Source organism: Sapajus apella, unplaced genomic scaffold (assembly GCF_009761245.1).
Source record: "Sapajus apella isolate SASKATOON/1434 unplaced genomic scaffold, GSC_monkey_1.0 scaffold57, whole genome shotgun sequence".
Lineage (NCBI taxonomy): Eukaryota > Metazoa > Chordata > Mammalia > Primates > Cebidae > Sapajus > Sapajus apella.
In genome coordinates, this window is record NW_022436997.1 from 13,271,794 (window position 1) to 13,290,722 (window position 18,929).

At 34.2% G+C, this 18,929-nt stretch overlaps 1 protein-coding gene and 1 long non-coding RNA gene across 2 annotated transcripts in view; one reads left to right on the plus strand and one right to left on the minus strand.

The window, feature by feature from the left end:
• CCDC178 (coiled-coil domain containing 178) overlaps nucleotides 1–18,929 on the plus strand; it is a 477,035-nt gene that overhangs the window by 105,377 nt on the left and 352,729 nt on the right. Inside the window, exon 9 of the mRNA XM_032245388.1 lies at nucleotides 5,299–5,519. Within this exon, the coding sequence (XP_032101279.1) occupies nucleotides 5,299–5,519 (221 nt within the window). The remainder of the gene's footprint in view (nucleotides 1–5,298; nucleotides 5,520–18,929) is intronic.
• On the minus strand, nucleotides 1,881–17,096 carry LOC116528203. The gene is made up of 2 exons (XR_004258923.1): nucleotides 17,049–17,096; nucleotides 1,881–2,295 (listed from the first exon to the last, which is right to left on the minus strand). It is a non-coding gene; the product is annotated as an uncharacterized LOC116528203 (long non-coding RNA).

Here is an 18,929-nt window from a genome sequence, read left to right on the forward strand (position 1 = left end):
AACTCCTAGAACTGGTAAATTAATTCAGCAGAGTTTCAGGATAATAATTTTGTGTACAAAATTAATGAACACAAATCAGTAGCTCTGCTCTACACCAACAGCGGCCAAACTGACAATCAAATCGGGAAACTTTTTCACAATGGCTGCTACAAAAAACAAAAAACAAACAAACAAAAATCTTAGGAACATACCTGACTAAGGATGTGAAAGAACTCTACACGGAAAACTACATAACACTACAGAAATAAATCGTAGACAATGCAAACATATGGAAACACCTCCCATGCTCGTGGATGAGTAGAATCAATATTGTGAAAATGACCATATGGCCAAATGCGATCTACAAATTCAATACAATTCCCATCAAAATACTGCCATCATTCTTTGCAGAACTAGAAAAAAGCAATCCTAAAATTCATATGGAACCAAAAAAGAGTCCGCATAGCCAAAGCAAGACTAAGCAAAAAGAACAAATCTGGAGGCATCAAATTACCCAACTTCAAATTATATTATAAGGTCATAGAAACATTTTCTAAATGTTTCATTAATATTTAAATTATTTATAGTTTATAAATTTTCTAAAATTTTATCTGTCCAGAAGAATGTTCTGTTTTGTTCAAATTAATATATATTCCCCTGTTGCTGGGTAGTCCCTCTATAAATATCAGGTCAATTTGGTTGATAGTTGTGTTCAAGTGTTTTATCTCCTTAAGAATTTTTTGGCTAGTTGTTTACTGAGTTGTTGAGAACAGGGTGTTGATTTTAACTATTAATTCAGAAAATAAACCAATAATATCAAAGTTATTTCAATTGTCAGATTTGCTCATGTAGTTTAATTTTTCAAATAATTTAAAATACACTGACAAGTTGTCAAGAATGTAAGAAATGCAGCATGGCCAACTGCATTTCTTATGTTCTTGACAACTTGTCAGTGTGTTTTAAATGATTTGAAATTTAAAGTTTGGAATGGAAATTTCTGGAAATAAATAGACATCAGTGTCAGACATAGCCCTGGGGGAATCCTTAAAATCCTTGAGTTACAATTTTGATGTAGGTGTAGGGTACAGGATACTGGAAATTAAGTCTCACTGAAAGGGACAAGTCTAATTAGAGATCAGGACATAGAAATGAGAATCCAAAGGTCTTCTTAATGGCAGCCTAAGAGTAAACCATGAATTAATCTGTGGCTCAGATTCAACAACTAATAAACTTGCGTCTTTCACTTATACAATATAGAAAAACAATGCTTCCTGAGTATTTGTAATTTGCTAATCTCAAATAGATTTGTGACTCCTCAATTCCTGCTGTCATTATGCTTAAAAATTGTTAAGTGGAGGCTGTCATTTAAATGTTCTGTAGGTTAGTAGTAAAGTCAGGCAACTGATAAGATCAAAGGTAAATTTGCTCTGCAAGACTAAAATTTCAACCCAGACGTGAAAAATTTGTCTCAGATTAAGTTCCAAGAACAGAAGTTGCTCAATATTAGATATTGTAAAACACACAAAGCTCCAGGGTCAATGGGTATGAATCAGTAGAAACAGACCACAGAATTTTACTCAAAATGTATCAGATGTAGGATTATTTCTGAGATTATAAAATAAGTATTGGATACATTTCAAGAAAGAAAAAGAGAAGTTTAAAAATAAAAGCAAGGACAAGAAACTTTTTTAAAGAAAGCAAAATACACAAATGAAAAATATATTACTTAAAATTAATTTAATAATTGTTTACATTGTTTATGAGACTCAAAGAGAAGTAATAGTAAACTGTAAAATTTGAAGAAATTTTAATGTCATAAAAATGGCCATACTGTCCAAAGGAATTTATAGATTTAATTCTATCCCTATTAGCCACCATTGACTTTCTTCACAGAATTAGAAAAAAGTACTTTAAATTTCATACAGAACCAAAAAGAACCCATATAGTCAAAACAATCCTAAGTAGAAAGAACAAAGCTGGAGGCATCACACTACCTGACTTCAAACTATACTGCAAGTCTATAGTAACAAAAACAGCATGGTGCTGGTACCAAAACAGATATATAGACCAATAGAACACAACAGAGGCGTCAGAAATAATGCCAAACATCTATAACCATCTGATTTTGACAAACCTGACAAAAACAAACAATAGGGAAAGGATTCCCTATTTAATAAATGATGTTGGGAAAACCGGCCAGCTATATGCAGAAAACTGAAACTGGACCCCTTCCTTACTCCTGATACAAAAATTAAGTCAAGATGGATTAAAGACTTAAACATAAGACCTAAAACCATAAAAACCCTAAAGGAAAAGCTAGGCAATACTGTTAACAGTATTGTTAAGGAACAAAGTCTTCATGACTAAAACAACAAAAGCAATGGCAACAAAAGCCAAAATTGATAAATGGGATCTAATTAAACTAAAGAGCTTCTGCACAGAAAAAGAAATTATCATCAGAATGAATAGGTAACCTACAGAATGGGGAAAATTTTTGCAATATATCCAGCCGACAAAGGGCTACTATCTAGAATCTAGAAAAAAACGTAAACAAATTAACAAGAAAAAACCAACCCCATCAAAAAATGGACAAAGGATATGAACAGACACTTTTCAAAAGAAGACATTTACGTGGCCAACAAGCATATGAAAAAAAGCTCATCATCACTGGTCATTAAAGAAATGCAAATCAAACCCACAATGAGATACCATCTCATGATCATTAAAAAGCCAGGAAACAACAGATACTAGAGAGAATGTGGAGAAATAGGAACGCTTTTACGCTGTTGCTGGGAGTGTAAATTAGTTTAACCATTGTGGAAGACAGTCTCATGATTCCTCAGGGATCTAGAACTAGAAATGTCATTTGACCCAGCAATCCCATTACTGGGTATATACCCAAAGGATTATAAATCATTCTACGATAAAGACACGTGCACATATATGTTTATTGCAGCACTGTTCACAATAGCAAAGACTTGGAACCAACACACATGCCCATCAGTGATAAAATGGATAAAGAAAATGTGGCACATATACATCATGGAATACTATACAGCCATAAAAAAGATGAGTTCATGTCCTTTGTAGAAACATGGATGAAGCTGGAAACTATCATTCTCAGCAAACTAACACAAGAACAGAAAACCAAACACTGTATATTTTCACTCACATGCGGGAGTTGAACAATGAGAACACATGGACGTAGGGAGGGGAACATCACACACGGGGGCCAGGGGGTGGGGGAGTAGGAGAGGGATAGCATTAGGAAAAATGCTATGTAGATGAAGGGTTGATGGGTGCAGCAAACCACCATGGCACGTGTATACCTCTGTAACAAACTTGCACGTTCTGCACATGTATCCCAGAACTTAAAGGATAATAAATAAATAATAAATTGCATGGAATGCATCATAGCAAGACAAGGAGAAGAAAAATACAAATAAAATATTTAAATGCATGGAATATAGAATGAGAGGTCATCATGAATATTTAATAGAAGATCTTCATGGAAGTAATAATGGCAATATTTAACAAGGTAATGTCTGACTCTTTAGAACAAAAGTCTTACTCTCTAGTTGGTGAGGGTAAAAAAACAAAGAAAAGATGTTATCAAAATTGCATGTATCAATAAAATAAAAAATATTTAAAAGTATTTCATTAAAAAGTATTAAAATTATTGTTACATGTATGGAAAAATCCAAATCATTAAAGAGAGATCAGTAGCTTTTGCTACATCAAAAACAGGGACTTAATTATCAAAGTATGTGAGTTTAGAAGTCAGAAAAAAAGCAAAGGAAAAAAAAAAAGGAAAAGGGAGAAATCCAATAACAAAATAGTAAAATAATAAAAATATATAATGTGCAGGAGAGATGTAAAGCTGAAGTTAGCTCACTAAAAAGAGCATAATGTAAAACGAATGGCAAAGTTAATAAAAAACAGTGAGAATGTATAAATGATTCAGATCAGGAATGAAAATACATAGGGATGTAGCAGTGATTAATAGTGATGACAACATTAAGAACAAATTTCTTTGAATATCATTGAAACTTTGACAAACTAAAGAACTTTACAGGGAAAAATGGGTTGCTGAATAAATAAATAACCAAAATATGTATATAGTCATTAAAGGAATGATTTTCACCCAATAACTAAAAATCCTTCCCCACAAAATAAATAAATATATACGTAGGACCATGGGGCTTAATATGCAATTTCAAACTTCCACAACATCTTAGAGAAAAGAAGTCAAAAGAAACTACAGCTGATATAAGAAGCATTGTAAATTATAAATCATACGTACAAATATAGAAACTTACGGGGCAAAATTGCAAGTGTAAATGCAAAAAATCCCAAGTAAAGACATCAAATTCCATCAAAATATTTATTTTAAACAGATTAAAAAGAAAATAAACCAGCCCACTTAGTTTTATTCCAATAATGTAAGATTCAGTTAATGCTAGAAACTTAATATAATGAGAAAATCTTTTAATGTAATTTTTCTAAGAATTTCCCAGTCTGTTCATTGGGATTTAATCAAATTTATATATTAATATAAGGAAATTCCTTATATATAAATATTTTTATACAGAAAAATTATATGTATTAATTTATTCAAATTCACTTTTGTGTTGTTTCATAGCATTCTGTCATTTTTTTTTCTTTTTTCTTTTTTTTTGAGATACTTTCTTTTTTTTATTATGAGCTGGCCTTCTGTCATTTTCTCCTTAAAGACTTTGCCCAGTTCATGTTAGGTTTATTGCTAGATTTATGTAGTTTACTTTATGTTTTAGTTTTGCTGTTGTGAGATGTTCTGTTTTCAACATATTCTATGTGTAGGTAAGCATTTTTTATATTACTTTTACATAAACTATCTTATTTGCGATAATTTTCATTTCACTATTTCGTGTGTTTTTCTATTTAATACTATCAATAAGAAAATAATAATCACTTTTGCCTTTTCGTTCTGATATTTATAAGACTTATTTCATCAGTTTTCTTCTAGGTGGTTTTGGAAGGCCTCTAGTCTTGCAGTTCTCTGTTTGAAGCAGTTACGTCGAGTACTTTATAGAATAGTGAAAATATATATTTATCATACAACATAAACAGGATTTGTACTAAAATAACTATTATGAAACGTATGTTTTAATCCTTTTGATGATGAATTAAGAAAGCGATATGTTTTATATTATCTTTTATTTTAGAAGTAGTAAGAGTCACAGATAAGGAATTCCTGAAGTTAAAAATGTTTTATATTTATGTATTATCAAATATTTCCTTTAATCAGGTTTTCTTTTGTTCTTATCCTTCTATATCTAGAACATGAGGCCTATTTGAGAGATGTTATAGAATTACAATGGCATCTTGAAGATAAAGCTAATCAACTAGAACAGTTTGAAAAACAAAAGACAGAATTAGAAGAAGCAAATGTAAAGATTCAAGCAGACATAGACTACATGAAGGAATATGGCCCTTTACTGGACTCTAAGCGGAATCAGGAACTTCAAGATCTGAAAAGCCGTTATAAAAAAAGAAAGGAGGTAAATGAATAAATGAATGCATGAGCATTTCATAAATTATTACTTAAAACTATTATGGAAAAGTTTTTCAACCATAAGAAATTAACACAGCTTTAAAGGTTTCATTTCTCTGAAAATTGGCTCACTCTTTATCTCAACACATTACCAACTGTTGGTATTCATTTTAACTATGTCTTCTTCTCTCACCATTATATTTAAGATTATTAAGCAAATTTAGTCAACCTACTAGTAAAATTTCGGTGATTTTAAATAGCCAGGTAAGGCTGGACATGGTGGCTCATCCTTGTAATCCCAGCACTTTGGGAAGCTGAGGTGGGCAAATTGCTTGAGCCAAGGAGCTTGAGATCAGCCTGAGCAACGTGTTGAAACCCCATCTCTACTAAAAATACAAAAATTAGCCAGATGTATTGGTTTGTGCCTGTAGTCTCAGCTACTTGGTAGGCTGAGGTGGGAAGATTGTTTGACCCCTTGAGGTTGATGCTGAGGTGTGAGGATTGTGTGACCCCTGGAAGTTGAGGCTGCAGTGATCCATGATTGTGCCACTGCAATCCAGCCTGGGTGACAGAGTGAGACCCTGTCTCAAAACAAAGGAAAACAAAACAAGAACTTCAGAAAAATAAAATCTGGGGATATTTTTTTAAAGCCATGATCAAGCTGAGCAAAAATGCAAGCAAAACATATTAATTTTATTGTTGATTAAAATATATAAATGAAATAAAGTATTTTTAATGGCTAATTAGATGTTTATCTTATGGAATATGAAAATAATTTATTGATAATTGTCACAAAATGAACAAATTTAAATTCGTGTTATATTTATTTTTGAACATTTTAAAGGAAATAAAACAGGTTGTTAAATGTCTCCTGTGTTCCCCTCAACAGTTCCATTTTCATTCCTCCTTTACCAAAGACAATCTTTATCATGAATTTCATGTGTTTATAAGCCAAATTTATATAATTAGGTACATGTATGAGTGTTAATAAATAATACATAGTATTTTTATTATACAAACAATACCATACATTGTGCAATATTCTGCAACTTGTTTAATCTGACAATTTTTTTAGTTTAATCAAGCTACTGTTGATATGTATAGATCTAGTTTATTCATTTTACTTGCCTTGTTTCATCAAATAGATATTTCACAATGTAATTACTTATTATTTCATTTATCATTTCATCTTCTCTTGATCATCTGAGTTGATTCCAATATCTGGCAACAAAACTGCTTATTTGACTGTAAACAGTAATCCCACATGAATACCTTCCTCTCTATCTGCATATGAATTTTTCCTAGTGGGGTTATATACCTAGTTGGATATTTACTGGATTGTGGGTTACACACATTTACTATTTTATTAGATAATACCAAGTTATTCTTTAGAGTGCCTATAACAACTTATATTACTGGAGTAACAGCAGTACTCAAGTCTCATGTCTCCACTGTGGGCGAGAATGCAAGTACTGTCCTTCTTGTTTAGTAATAGACCCCTAAATAGTTGGATGACAATGTGTCAGGCTCAAAGATATTTCTCAATTTCCCTTTTCTTATTGTATTTCTAATGAAATGTAGGTAGGAGTTATTGGCTGTGATTTCTAGGGAAGCTCTTTGAAATAGGCTGACTCAGCCAGGCAGTCTATTTGGCAATTTGCCTTAGCTATCATATCTAGGTTGCTGTAAGTTAAGAAAATGCCAAATTAGCTATTTACTAAACTTCCAGCAACCTAGATATGATAGTTGCAGCTCTAACTTCCATTTTACAGCATTAAGCAACCTTGGGGATGGAAGCCACAATTCATGATGGCTGAAGAGCAAAAAAATAGTCAGATATATTTTTTTGAGAGAAAAGTAGACTACAACCTTGTTTAAACAACTTACTTGGTTTATTTCTGTAACTTATAGCCAAACTCAATCCTAACTGGTATAACTCACAATTTAGTTGACGTTTTTATCATTATTCTTTAAAAATTGGTCTATATATGTTTAAATTGGTATCCCTTTGTTTTACTGTGTTTTTCTCTGATACTGAACTTGGGTATATTATAAGCAGGGGAAGTGGACTTGTTGAGCAGCTGGAAGATAAGACCTGTAAATGGGAGGAAAGAATTCATTCTAGCAGACCAAAAAAAGAAGAAAAAAAAAGCAACATTCGTGTAAACCTTATCAGGGCCACAATAATGGTTAATTTAACTGCCAACTTATAGGTCCATGGTGCCCAGATATTTGGTCAAACATTATTCTGGATGTTTCAATAAATGTACAGTTTTTGGATGGTATTAACATTTAAATTGTTAGATTTATAAGAAAACAGATTGTTCTTCATATTGTGGGTAGGCTTCATGCAATCAACAGAAAGCCTTAGAACAAAAACTAACCTTCTCTGATCAAGAAGGAATCCTGTAAGCACACTACTTTTGGACTGGGACAGCAACTTTCCCCTGGGTCATTAGCCTGCCAGCCTACCCTGTAGATTTTGGACTTGTATGTCCAAAGTAGTATGAACTTTTTCCTTAAAATCAGTCTGTCTCTCACCCGTACCTCTTCCTCTCTCCTGTTGGTTGTTTCTCTAGAGAAGCCTGACTAATATGGTCACCATTAATGCAATGACTGCCCCTCTTTTATTTCACAATTATTGTGCTACTCCATTGCATCTCAAATTCCTGGATCAGTGCTTCTGCTTATCTGCCTTTAAGTCAGCTGATGACTTTCTAGCTATCCCAGGGGTCAAAATGAGAGTTTGGACCTCTTGGCTTCTGTAGTGTGAGCCATAAACTCCATGAAAGCATCCACTATGGGTTTACAATGCAAGGGAAAGTGATTCCCCAAGAAAATGTAATTCCCCATCATGAAATTGAGGTGCTATTAAGAAAGGCTATAAATGTCATGCAGCCAAAATATGAAAACTCTCTACTATAAGGTAGAAGAAAAGTGATAGTAAAAGTAAACACATTTTTCTTTGGTAAAATGAGCATAACTGACAATACTCAAAAATGAAAAGCAGAATTATGAGCACTGAGAGGCCCAAATACTTCCTCAGAGAGAAATAAAAATACATACATCGAGACTGTAAAAATTCTTGCCAACAAATTGGATAACCTAGATAAAATGGAATCAAGCAAAAATAGGAGATTTGAGGAAGTGTATAACAAGTAAAGAGATTGAATAAGTAATTAACTACCTCCTCCCCAATCAAAAAAAAAAAGCCCAGGACCAAGTGGATTCACTAGTGAATTACACACACACACACACACACACACACACACACTCAAACTCTCAAACTCTTTCAAAAGGAAAAGAAGAGGAAGGAACACTTCCTAACTCATCTATGTCAGAATTACCCAGTTGCTAAAGCCAGATAAATATATCACAATGAAGTAAATTATAGACCAATATACCTTATGAATATAGATGCAAAAATTCTCAACAAAATCCTAGCAACACAAATCTAGCAGCAGACTAAAAAGATTATACATCATGACCAAATGGCATTTATCCCAGGAATACATATGTGATACAACATATGAAAATAAATCAGTTTAATGGACCACATTAATAGAATAAAGGAAAAACACACACACACACAGACACATACACACACACGATTGTCTTAGTTGATAACAATGGACAAACTCCAAAACTCTTACATGATAAAAACCCTCAACAGACTAGAAAAAGAGGAAAAATTGCTCACTGTGAATAAGGACATTTATGTAAATCTCACAGCTAATAGTAAACATAATGATGAAAGACTTAAAACTTTCCTGTAGGATCATAAACAAGAGAATAATACCCACTTTTACTACTTCTATTTGACATTGTACAGAAAGTTCAAGCCAGAGTAGTTAGGCAAGTAAAAAAAATAAGGCATAGAAATTAGAAATAAAAGTCAAATTTTATTTTCAGAAGACATGATCTAATGAATAGAAAATCCCAAAGAATTCACAAAGCAGACTCTTAATGCTAAAAATCACATTTAGCAAACTTGCATGATTCAGTTCAACACACAAAGCTCAGTTGTATTTTTTTTTTAAAATGTATGCTATTTTATTATATTTTAAGTTCTGGGGTATATGGGCAGAACATGAAAATTTGTTACATAGTTATACACATGCCATAGTAGTTTGCTGCATCCATCACCCCATCATCTACATTAGGGATTTCTCTTAATGCTATCCCTCCCCAAGTCCCCACACCTCCAACAGGCCCTGGTGTGTGATGTTCCCCTCCCTGTGTCCATGTGTTCTCATTGTTCAACTTCTGCTTTGGGTGAGAACATGCAGTGTTTGGTTTTCTATTCTTGTGTCAGTTTGCTGAGAATGATGGTTTGCAGCCTCATCCATATCCCTGCAAATGACATGAACTCATCCATTGTTAAGGCTGCATAGTATTCCATGGTGTATATGTGCCACATTTTCTTTATCCAGTTTATCATCGATGGGCATTCAGGTTGGTTCCAAGTCTTTGCTATTGTGAACAGTGCTGCAATAAACATACGTGTGCATGTCTCTGTATAATAGAATGATTTATAATCCTTTTGGTGTATACCCAGTAATGGGATTGCTAGGTCAAATGACATTTCTAGTTCTAAATCCCTGAGGAATCACCAAACTGTCTTCCACAATGGTTGAACTAATTTACACCCCCAGCAACAGTGTAAAAGCGTTCCTATTTCTCCATATACTCTCCAGCATCTGTTGTCTCCTGACTTTTTAATGATCTCCATTCAAACAGGTGTGAGATAGTATCTCATTGTGGTTTTCATTTGTATTTCTCTAACAACCACTGATGATGAGCTTTTTTTCCATATGTTTTTTGGCTGCATAAATGTTATCTTTTGAGAAGTGTCTGTTCATATCCTTCACCCACTTTTTGACGGGGTTGTTTGTTTTTTTCTTGTAAATTAGTTCAAGTTTTTTATATATTCTAGATATTAGTCCTTTGTCAGATAGATAGATTTCAAAAATGTTCTCCCATTCTGTAGCTTGCCTGTTCACTCTGATAATAGTTTCTTTTTCTGTGCAGAAGCTCTTTAGTTTAATTAGGTCCCATTTGTCAATTTTGGCTTTTGTTGCCATCGCTTTTGGTGTTTTAGCCATGAAGTCCTTTTCCAAGCCTATGTCCTGAATGGTATTGCTTAGATTTCCTTTTAGAGGTTTTATGGATTTAGGTCTTACATTTAAATCTTTAATCCATCTTGAAGTAATTTTTGTGTAAGGTGTAAGGAATGGATCCAGTTTCAGCTTTCTGCACATGGCTAGACAGTTTTCCCAACATCATTTATTAAATAGGGATCCTTTTCCCATTGCTTCTTTTTGTCAGGTTTGTCAAAGATCAGATAATTATAGATGTGTGGCATTACTTCTGAGGCCTCCATTCGGTTCCATTGGTCTATCTCTTTGTTTTGATACCACTACCATGCTGTTTTAGTTATTATAGGCTTGCAGTATAGTTTGAAATCAGGTAGCATGATGTCTCTAGCTTTGTTTTTTTTTTTTTGGTTAAGATTGTCTTGGCTTGTAGTATAGTTTGAAGTCAGGTAGTATGATGTCTCTAGTTTTGTTTTTTTTGTTTTTTTGTTTTTTTTTTTGGTTAAGATTGTGTTGACTGTATGGGCTCTTTGTTGGTTCTATATGAAATTAAAAAATTTTTTTTCCAATTCTGTGAAGAAATTCAATGGTATTTTGATGGGGATAGCATTGAATCTATAAATTACTTTGGGCAGTGTGATCATTTTCATGATATTGATTCTTCCTACCCATAAGCATGGAATGTTTTTCCATTTGTTTGTGTTCTCTCTTATTTCCTTGAGCAGTGATTTGTAGTTCTCAAAGAGGCCCTTCACTTTCCTTGTTAGTTTTATTCCTGGGTATTTTATTCTTTTTGTAGCAATTGTGAATGGGAGTTCACTCATGATTTGGCTCTCTGCTTGTCTGTTATTTGTATGTAGAAATGCTTTTGATTTCTGCACATTGCTTTTGTATCCTGGGATTCTGCTGAAGTTGCTTATCAGCTTAAGGAGATTTTTGGCTGAGAAGATGGGGTATTCTAAATATATAATTATGTCATCTGCAAATACAGACAATTTGACTTTCTCCTTTTCTAATTGTATACCCTTTATTTCTTTCTTTCTTTTTTTTTTTTTTTTGCCTGATTGCCCTGTCTAGAACTTCCAATACTATGTTGAATAGGAGTGTTGAGAGAGAGCATCCTTGTCTGTCTTGTGCCAGTTTTCAAAGGGAATGCTTCCAGTTTTTGCCATTCAGTATAATATTGGCTGTGAGTTTGTAATAAATAGCTCTTATTATTTTGAGATACATTCCATCAATACCTAATTTATTGAGAGTTTTTAGCATAAATGGCTGTTGAATTTTGTTGAAAGCCTTCTCAGCATCTATTGAAATAATCATGTGATTTTTGTCATTGGTTCCATTTATGTGATGGATTACATTTATGGATTTGTGTATGTTGAATCAGGCTTGCATCCCAGGAATTAAGCTGACTTGATCATGGTGGACAAGCTTTTTGAAGTGCTGTTGGATTCAGTTTGCTTGTATTTTAATGAGGATTTTTGCATCAATGACCATCAGGGATATTGGCCTGAAATATTCTTTTTTAGTTGTGTCTCTGCCAGCTTTTGGTATCAGGATGATGTTGGCCTCATAAAATGAGTCAGGGAGGATTACCTCTTTTTCTATTGTTTGGAATAGTTTCAGAAGGAATGGTACCAGATCATCTTTATAGCTCTGGTATAGAATTTGGCTGCAAACCCTTCTGGTCCTGGACATTTTTTTTTTTTTTTGCTTGGTAGGCTATTAATATTGCTGTCTCAATTGCAGACCTTGTTATTGGTCTATTCAGGGATTTGACTTCTTCCTGCTTTAGTCTAGGGAGAGTGAAAGTGTCCAGGAATTTATCCATTACTTCTAGATTTTCTGGTTAGTTTGCATAGAGTGGTTTATAGTATTCTCTAATGGTAGTTTGTATTTCTGTGGGATTGGTGATGATATCTTCTTTATCATTTTTTATTGCATCTATCTAATTGTTGTATCTTTTCCTGTTTATTAATCTGGCTAGTAGACTATCTATTTTGTTGATCTTTTCAAAAAACCAGTCCTGGCTTCGTTGATTTTTTGAAGGGTTTTTTTGTGTCTCTATCTTTTTCAGTTCTGCTCTGATCTTAGTGATTTCTTGTCTTCTGCTAGTTTTTGAATTCGTTTGTTCTCGATCCTCTAGTTCTTTTAAAAGTGATGTTAGGGTGTCAATTTTAGAGCTTTCCTTATTTCTTTTGTGGGCATTTAGTGCTATAAATTTCCCTCTAGACACTGCTTTTAATATATCCCAGAGATTCTGATATGTTGTGTCTTTGTTCTCATTGGTTTCAAAGTACATCTTTATTTCTGCTTTCATTTTCGTATTTATCCAATAGTCATTCAGAAGTAGGTTGTTCAGCTTCCATTTTTTTGTGTGTGTGCAGCTTTGAGTGAGTTTCTTAATCCTGAGTTCTAATTTGATTGCACTGTGGTCTGAGAGACTGTTGGTTATAATTTCTGTTCTTTTGCATTTGCTGAGGAGTGTTTTACTTCCAATTGTGTGATCAATTTTAGAGTAGGCATGATGTGGTGCTGAGAAGAGTGTGTATTCTGTGGATTTGGGGTGAAGAGTTCTGTAGATGTCTATCAGGTCTGCTTGATCCAGATCTGAGTTCAAGTCCTGGATATCCTTGTTAATTTTCTGTCTTGTTGATCTGTCTAATATTGACAGTGGAATGTTAAGGTCTACCACTATTATTGTGTGGGAGTCTAAGTCTCTTTGTAGGTCTCTAAGAACTTGCTTTCTAAATCTGGGTTGCTCCTGTATTGGGTACATATATGTTTAGAATAGTTAGCTCTTCCTGTTGCATGGATCCCTTTACAATTATGTAATGCCATTCTTTGTCTCTTTTGATCTTTGTTGACTTAATGTCTGTTTTATGAGACACTAGAATTGCAACCTCTGCTTTCTTTTATGCCTTCCATTTGCTTGGTAATTATCCCTCCTTCTTTTTATTTTGAGCCTATATGTGTCTTTGCATTCGTGAGATGAGTCTCTTGAATACAGCACACCAATGGGTCTTGACCCTTTATCCAGTTTGCCAGTCTGTGTCTTTTAATTGGGGCATTTAGCCCATTTACATTTAAGGTTAATATTGTTATATGTGAATTGGATCCTGCCATTTTGATGGTACCTGGTTATTTTGCCTGTTAGTAGATGCAGTTTCTTCATAGCTTCAATGGTCTTTACAATTAGGTATGTTTTTCCAGTGCAGTATTCAATATACTTAAAGAAAAGAACTTTCAACCTAGAGTTTCATATCCAGCCAAACTAAGCTTCATAAGCAAAGGAGAAATAAAATCCTTTACAAACAAGCAATTGTTGAGAGATTTTGTCACCACCAGGCCTGCCTTACAAGAGCTCCTGAAAGAAGCACTAAACATGGAAAGGAGCAACCAGTACTACCCACTCCAAAAATGTACCAAATGGTAAATGGCATCGACACAATGAAGAAACTGCATGAACTAATGTGCAAAACAACCAGGTAGCATCAAAATGGCAGGATCAAATTCACACATAACAATATTAACCTTAAATGTAAATGGGTGAAATGCCCCAATCCAAAGACACAGACTGGCAAATTGGATAAAAAGTCAAGACCCATTGGTGTGCTGTATTCAGGAAATCCATCTCACATGCAGAGACACACATAGGCTCAAAATAAAGGGATGGAGGAAGATTTAGCAAGCAAATTGAGAGCAAAATAATGCAGGAGTTGTAATCGTAGTCTCCAATAAAATAGACTTTAAACCAACAAAGATCAAAAGAGACAAAGAAGGGCATTACATAATGGTAAAAGGATCAATGCAACAAGAAGAGCTAATGATCCTAAATATATATGCATACAGTGCAGGAGCACCCAGTTACATAAAACAAGTTCTTAACAACCTACAAAGAGACTTAGACTCCCACACAATAATAATGGTAGACTTTAACATTCCACTGTCAATATTAGACAGATCAACAAGACAGAAAATTAACAAGGATATCCAGGACTTGAACTCAGATCTGGATCAAGCAGACCTGATAGACATCTACAGAACTCTTCACCCCAAATCCACAGAATATACATTCTTCTCAGCACCACATCGCACCTACTCTAAAATTGATCACATAATTGGAAGTAAAACACTCCTCAGCAAATGCAAAAGAACAGAAATTATAACCAACAGTCTCTCAGACCACGGTGTAATCAAATTAGAACTCAGGATTAAGAAACTAACTCAGAACCACTCAACTTCATGCAGACTGAACAACTGGCTCAGAATGTCATCTGGATAAACAATGAAATGAAGGCAGAAATAAAGATGTTCTTCAAAACAGATGAGAACAAAGACATAACAAGCTAGAATGCCTGAGACACATTAAAAGCAGTGTCTAGAGGGAAATTTATAGCAATAAATGCCCACATGAGAAGCAAGAAAAGATCTAAAATCAACACCCTATCATCAAAATTGAAAGAGCTAGAGGAGCAAGATTAAAAAAAAAAACAAAAAAAACTCAAAAGCTATCAGAAAACAAGACATAACTAAGATTAGAGCAGAACTGAAGGAGGTAGAGACACAAAAAAGAACCCTTCTAAAAATCAATAAATCCAGCAGCTGATTTTTTGAAAAGATCAACAAAATAGACCATTAGCCAGATTAACAAAAAAGAAAAGAGAGAAGAATCAAATAGATGCAATTAAAACAGTAAAGGGGATATCACCACCAATTCCACAGAAATACAAACTACCATCAGAGATTACTACAAACAACTCTATGCACATAAACCAGTAAATCTGGAAGAAATCGATAAATTCCTGGACACATGCACCCTCCCAAGACTAAACCAGGAAGAAGTTGAAACCCTGAATCTACCAACAACAAGGGCTGAAGTTGAGGCAGCAATTAAAAGCCTACCAACAAAAGCAAGTCCAGGTTCAGTCGTGTTTACAGCCGTTTTCTACCAGACATTAAAAGAGGAGCTGGTACCACTCCTTCTGAAACTATTCCAAACAATTCGAAAAGAGGGAATCCTTCCCAAATCATTTTGTGAGACCAACATCATCCTGACACCAAAACCAGCAGAGACTCAATAAAAAAAGAAATCTTCAGGCCAATATCCATGATGAACATAGATGCAAAAATCTTCAATAAAATACTGGCAAACCGGTTGCAACAGCACATCAAAAAGTTTATCCATCACAACCAAGTGGGCTTTTTCCCAGAGATGCAAGGCTGGTTCAACATACACAAGTCTATAAATGTAATCTACCACATAAACAGAACCAAAGATAAAAACCACTCGATTATCTCAGTAGATAACAGAGAAGGCCTTTGACAAAATTCAACAGCGCTTTGTGCTAAAAGCTCTCAATAAACTAAGTATCATTGGAATATATCTCAGAATAATACAAGCTATTTACAACAAACCCACAGCCAATATCATACTGAATGGGCAAAACCTGGAATCCTTCCCTTTGAAATCTGGCACTAGAAAAGGATGCCCTCTCTCACCACTCCTACTCAATGTAGTATTTGAAGCTCTAGCCAGAGCAACCAGGCAAGAAAAAGTAATAAAGCATATTCAATTAGAAAAGGAGGAAGTCAAATTGTCTCTATCTGAGAGACAACATGATTGTATATTTAGAAGACCCCATTGTCTCAGCCCAAAATCTCCTTAAGCTGATAAGCAACTTCACCAAAGTCTCAGGATACAAAAATCAACGTGCAGAAATCACAAACATTCCTATATGCCAGTAACAGACTAACAGCCAAATCAAGAGCGAACTCCCATTCACAATTGCTACAAAGAGAATAAAATACCTAGGAATATAGCCAACAAAAGATGTATAGGACCTCTTCAAGGAGAAGTACAAACCACTGCTCAAAAACTAAGAGAGGACAGAAACAGTCGGAAAAATATTCCATGTTCATGGTTAGGAAGAATCAATATCATGAAAATGGCCATACTGCCCAAAGTAATTTATAGATTCAATGCTATCCCCAACAGGCTACCAATGATCTTCTTCACAGAACTGGAAAAAACACCTTAAACTTCATATGGAACCAAAAGAGAGCCTACATAGCCAAGGCAATCCTAAGCAAAAAGAACAAAGCTGGAGGCATCATGCTACCTGACTTTATACTACAAGGCTTTGGTAATCAAAACAGCATGGTACTGGTACCAAGGCAGATATATAGACCAATGGAACAGAACAGAGGCCTCATAGCCAATGCCGCACATCTCCAACCATCTGCTCTTTGACAAACCTGACAGTAACAAGCAGTGGGGAAAGGATTTCCTATTTAATAAATGGTATTTGGAAAACTGGCTAGCTATGTGCAGAAAGCAGAAACTGGACCCCATCCTGACACCTTACACTAAGATTAACTCCAGAGAGATTAAAGACTTAAACATGACACCTAACACCATAAAAATTCTAGAAGAAAACCTAGGCAAAACCATTCAGGACATAGGCCTAGGCAAGGACTTCATGACTAAAACACCGAAAGCATTGGCAACAAAAGCTAAAATAGACAAATGGGATCTAATTAACTTCCAGAGCTTCTGTATACCAAAAGAAACAGTCATTAGAGTGAATTGGCAAACAACAGAATGGGAAAAGAATTTTGCAATCTACCCATCTGACAAAGGGCTAATATCCAGAATCTATACAGAAAAAAAAAAAACAGATTTGCAAGTAAAAATCAAACTCATTCAAAAGTAGGCGAAGGGTACACTTTTCAAAAGAAGGCATAGATGAGGCCAGAAACATATAAAAATATGCCCATTATCACTGGTCATTATAGAAATGCAAATCAAAACTACATTGAGATACCATCTCTTGCCAGTTAGAATGGTGATCATTAAAAAAATCTGGAGACAACAGATGCTGGAGAGAATGTGGAGAAATAGGAACACTTTTACACTGTTGTTGGGAGTGTAAATTAGTTCAACCATTGTGGAAGATAGTGTGGCAATTCCTCAAGGATCTAGAAATAGAAACTCCATTTGACCCAGCAATCCCATTACTGGGTATATACCCAAAGGACTATAAATCATTTTATTATAAAGACACATGCACACATATGTTCATTGCGGCACTGTTTACGATAGCAAAGACTTGGAACCAACCCAAATTCCCACTAATGATAGACTGGACAGGGAAAATGTGGCACATATACACCATGGAATACTATGCAGCCATAAAAAAGAATGAGTTCATGTCTTTTGCAGAAACATGGATGGATCTGGAAACCATTTTCAGCAAACTAACACAAGAACAGAAAATCAAACACCATGTTTTCACTCATAGTTGGGTGTTGAACAATGAGAACACATGGACACAGGGAAGGGAGCATCACACACTGGGATCTGTTGCGGGGGCTAGGGGAGGGACAGCATGGGGTGGGGAGGTTGGGAGGGATAACATGGGGATAAATGCCAGAAATTAGTGATGGGAGGATGGAGGCAGCAAGCTACCTTGCCATGTATGTACCTATGCAACAATCCTGCAAGATTTGTACATGTACTCCAGAATCTGAAGAACAATGAAAAAAAGTAGAATTTTATCAAAGATGCTAAAGATGTATTCATTATTCAACAACTGGCAATTATAATAAATAATTAAAATTTAAAAAATACTTTAAATAAATATTTCACACAAATAGCATTGCTATTAATCATTAAAATACTAAAGCTGTAGTAATAGAAACAAATCAGGTAAACTTGACATCCTGTTAGAATTTAACATCATTTTGGGGATTTTTGCTGACATAATAGGACAGTAAAATGAAATAAAAGATATACATTTAAAAATTGTGAAATAAAATTATTTCAATATTATTATAATTAAAACACCAAATCAAAGACCGCTGTTTTCAAAATAAGTTTGTATTCACCAGAACTAAACCACTCAATGCAACATACTTTAGTAGCACAATAAAGTTCTTCTTCATACTCTCAATAAATAGCTAAAAATATAAACACAAAATTCCTATAACTAACAAGAGTCATTAAATATTCATGAAGAAATTTGTAAAGGTATAGACATTTAAGACTATGGTTGTGAAATCTTATTGAGGAAAATAGAGACAATTAATATAGATACCTAATACATCCAAGTATAGAAAGGCCTATTATAATGTCAATCATTTCAAAATTGTTATAGAAAGAGCCATCAAATTCTAGTAAAATTTAAACAACAACCTTTTGGTCCGTCAATTTAAATAATATTATTAGAATAAAAGTAATATAAAATGCTGGAAAGAGTTTTGGAATATGGGCTTTCTTCTTTTCCACTGGTAAGAATACAAATTGTTACTCCTTATTC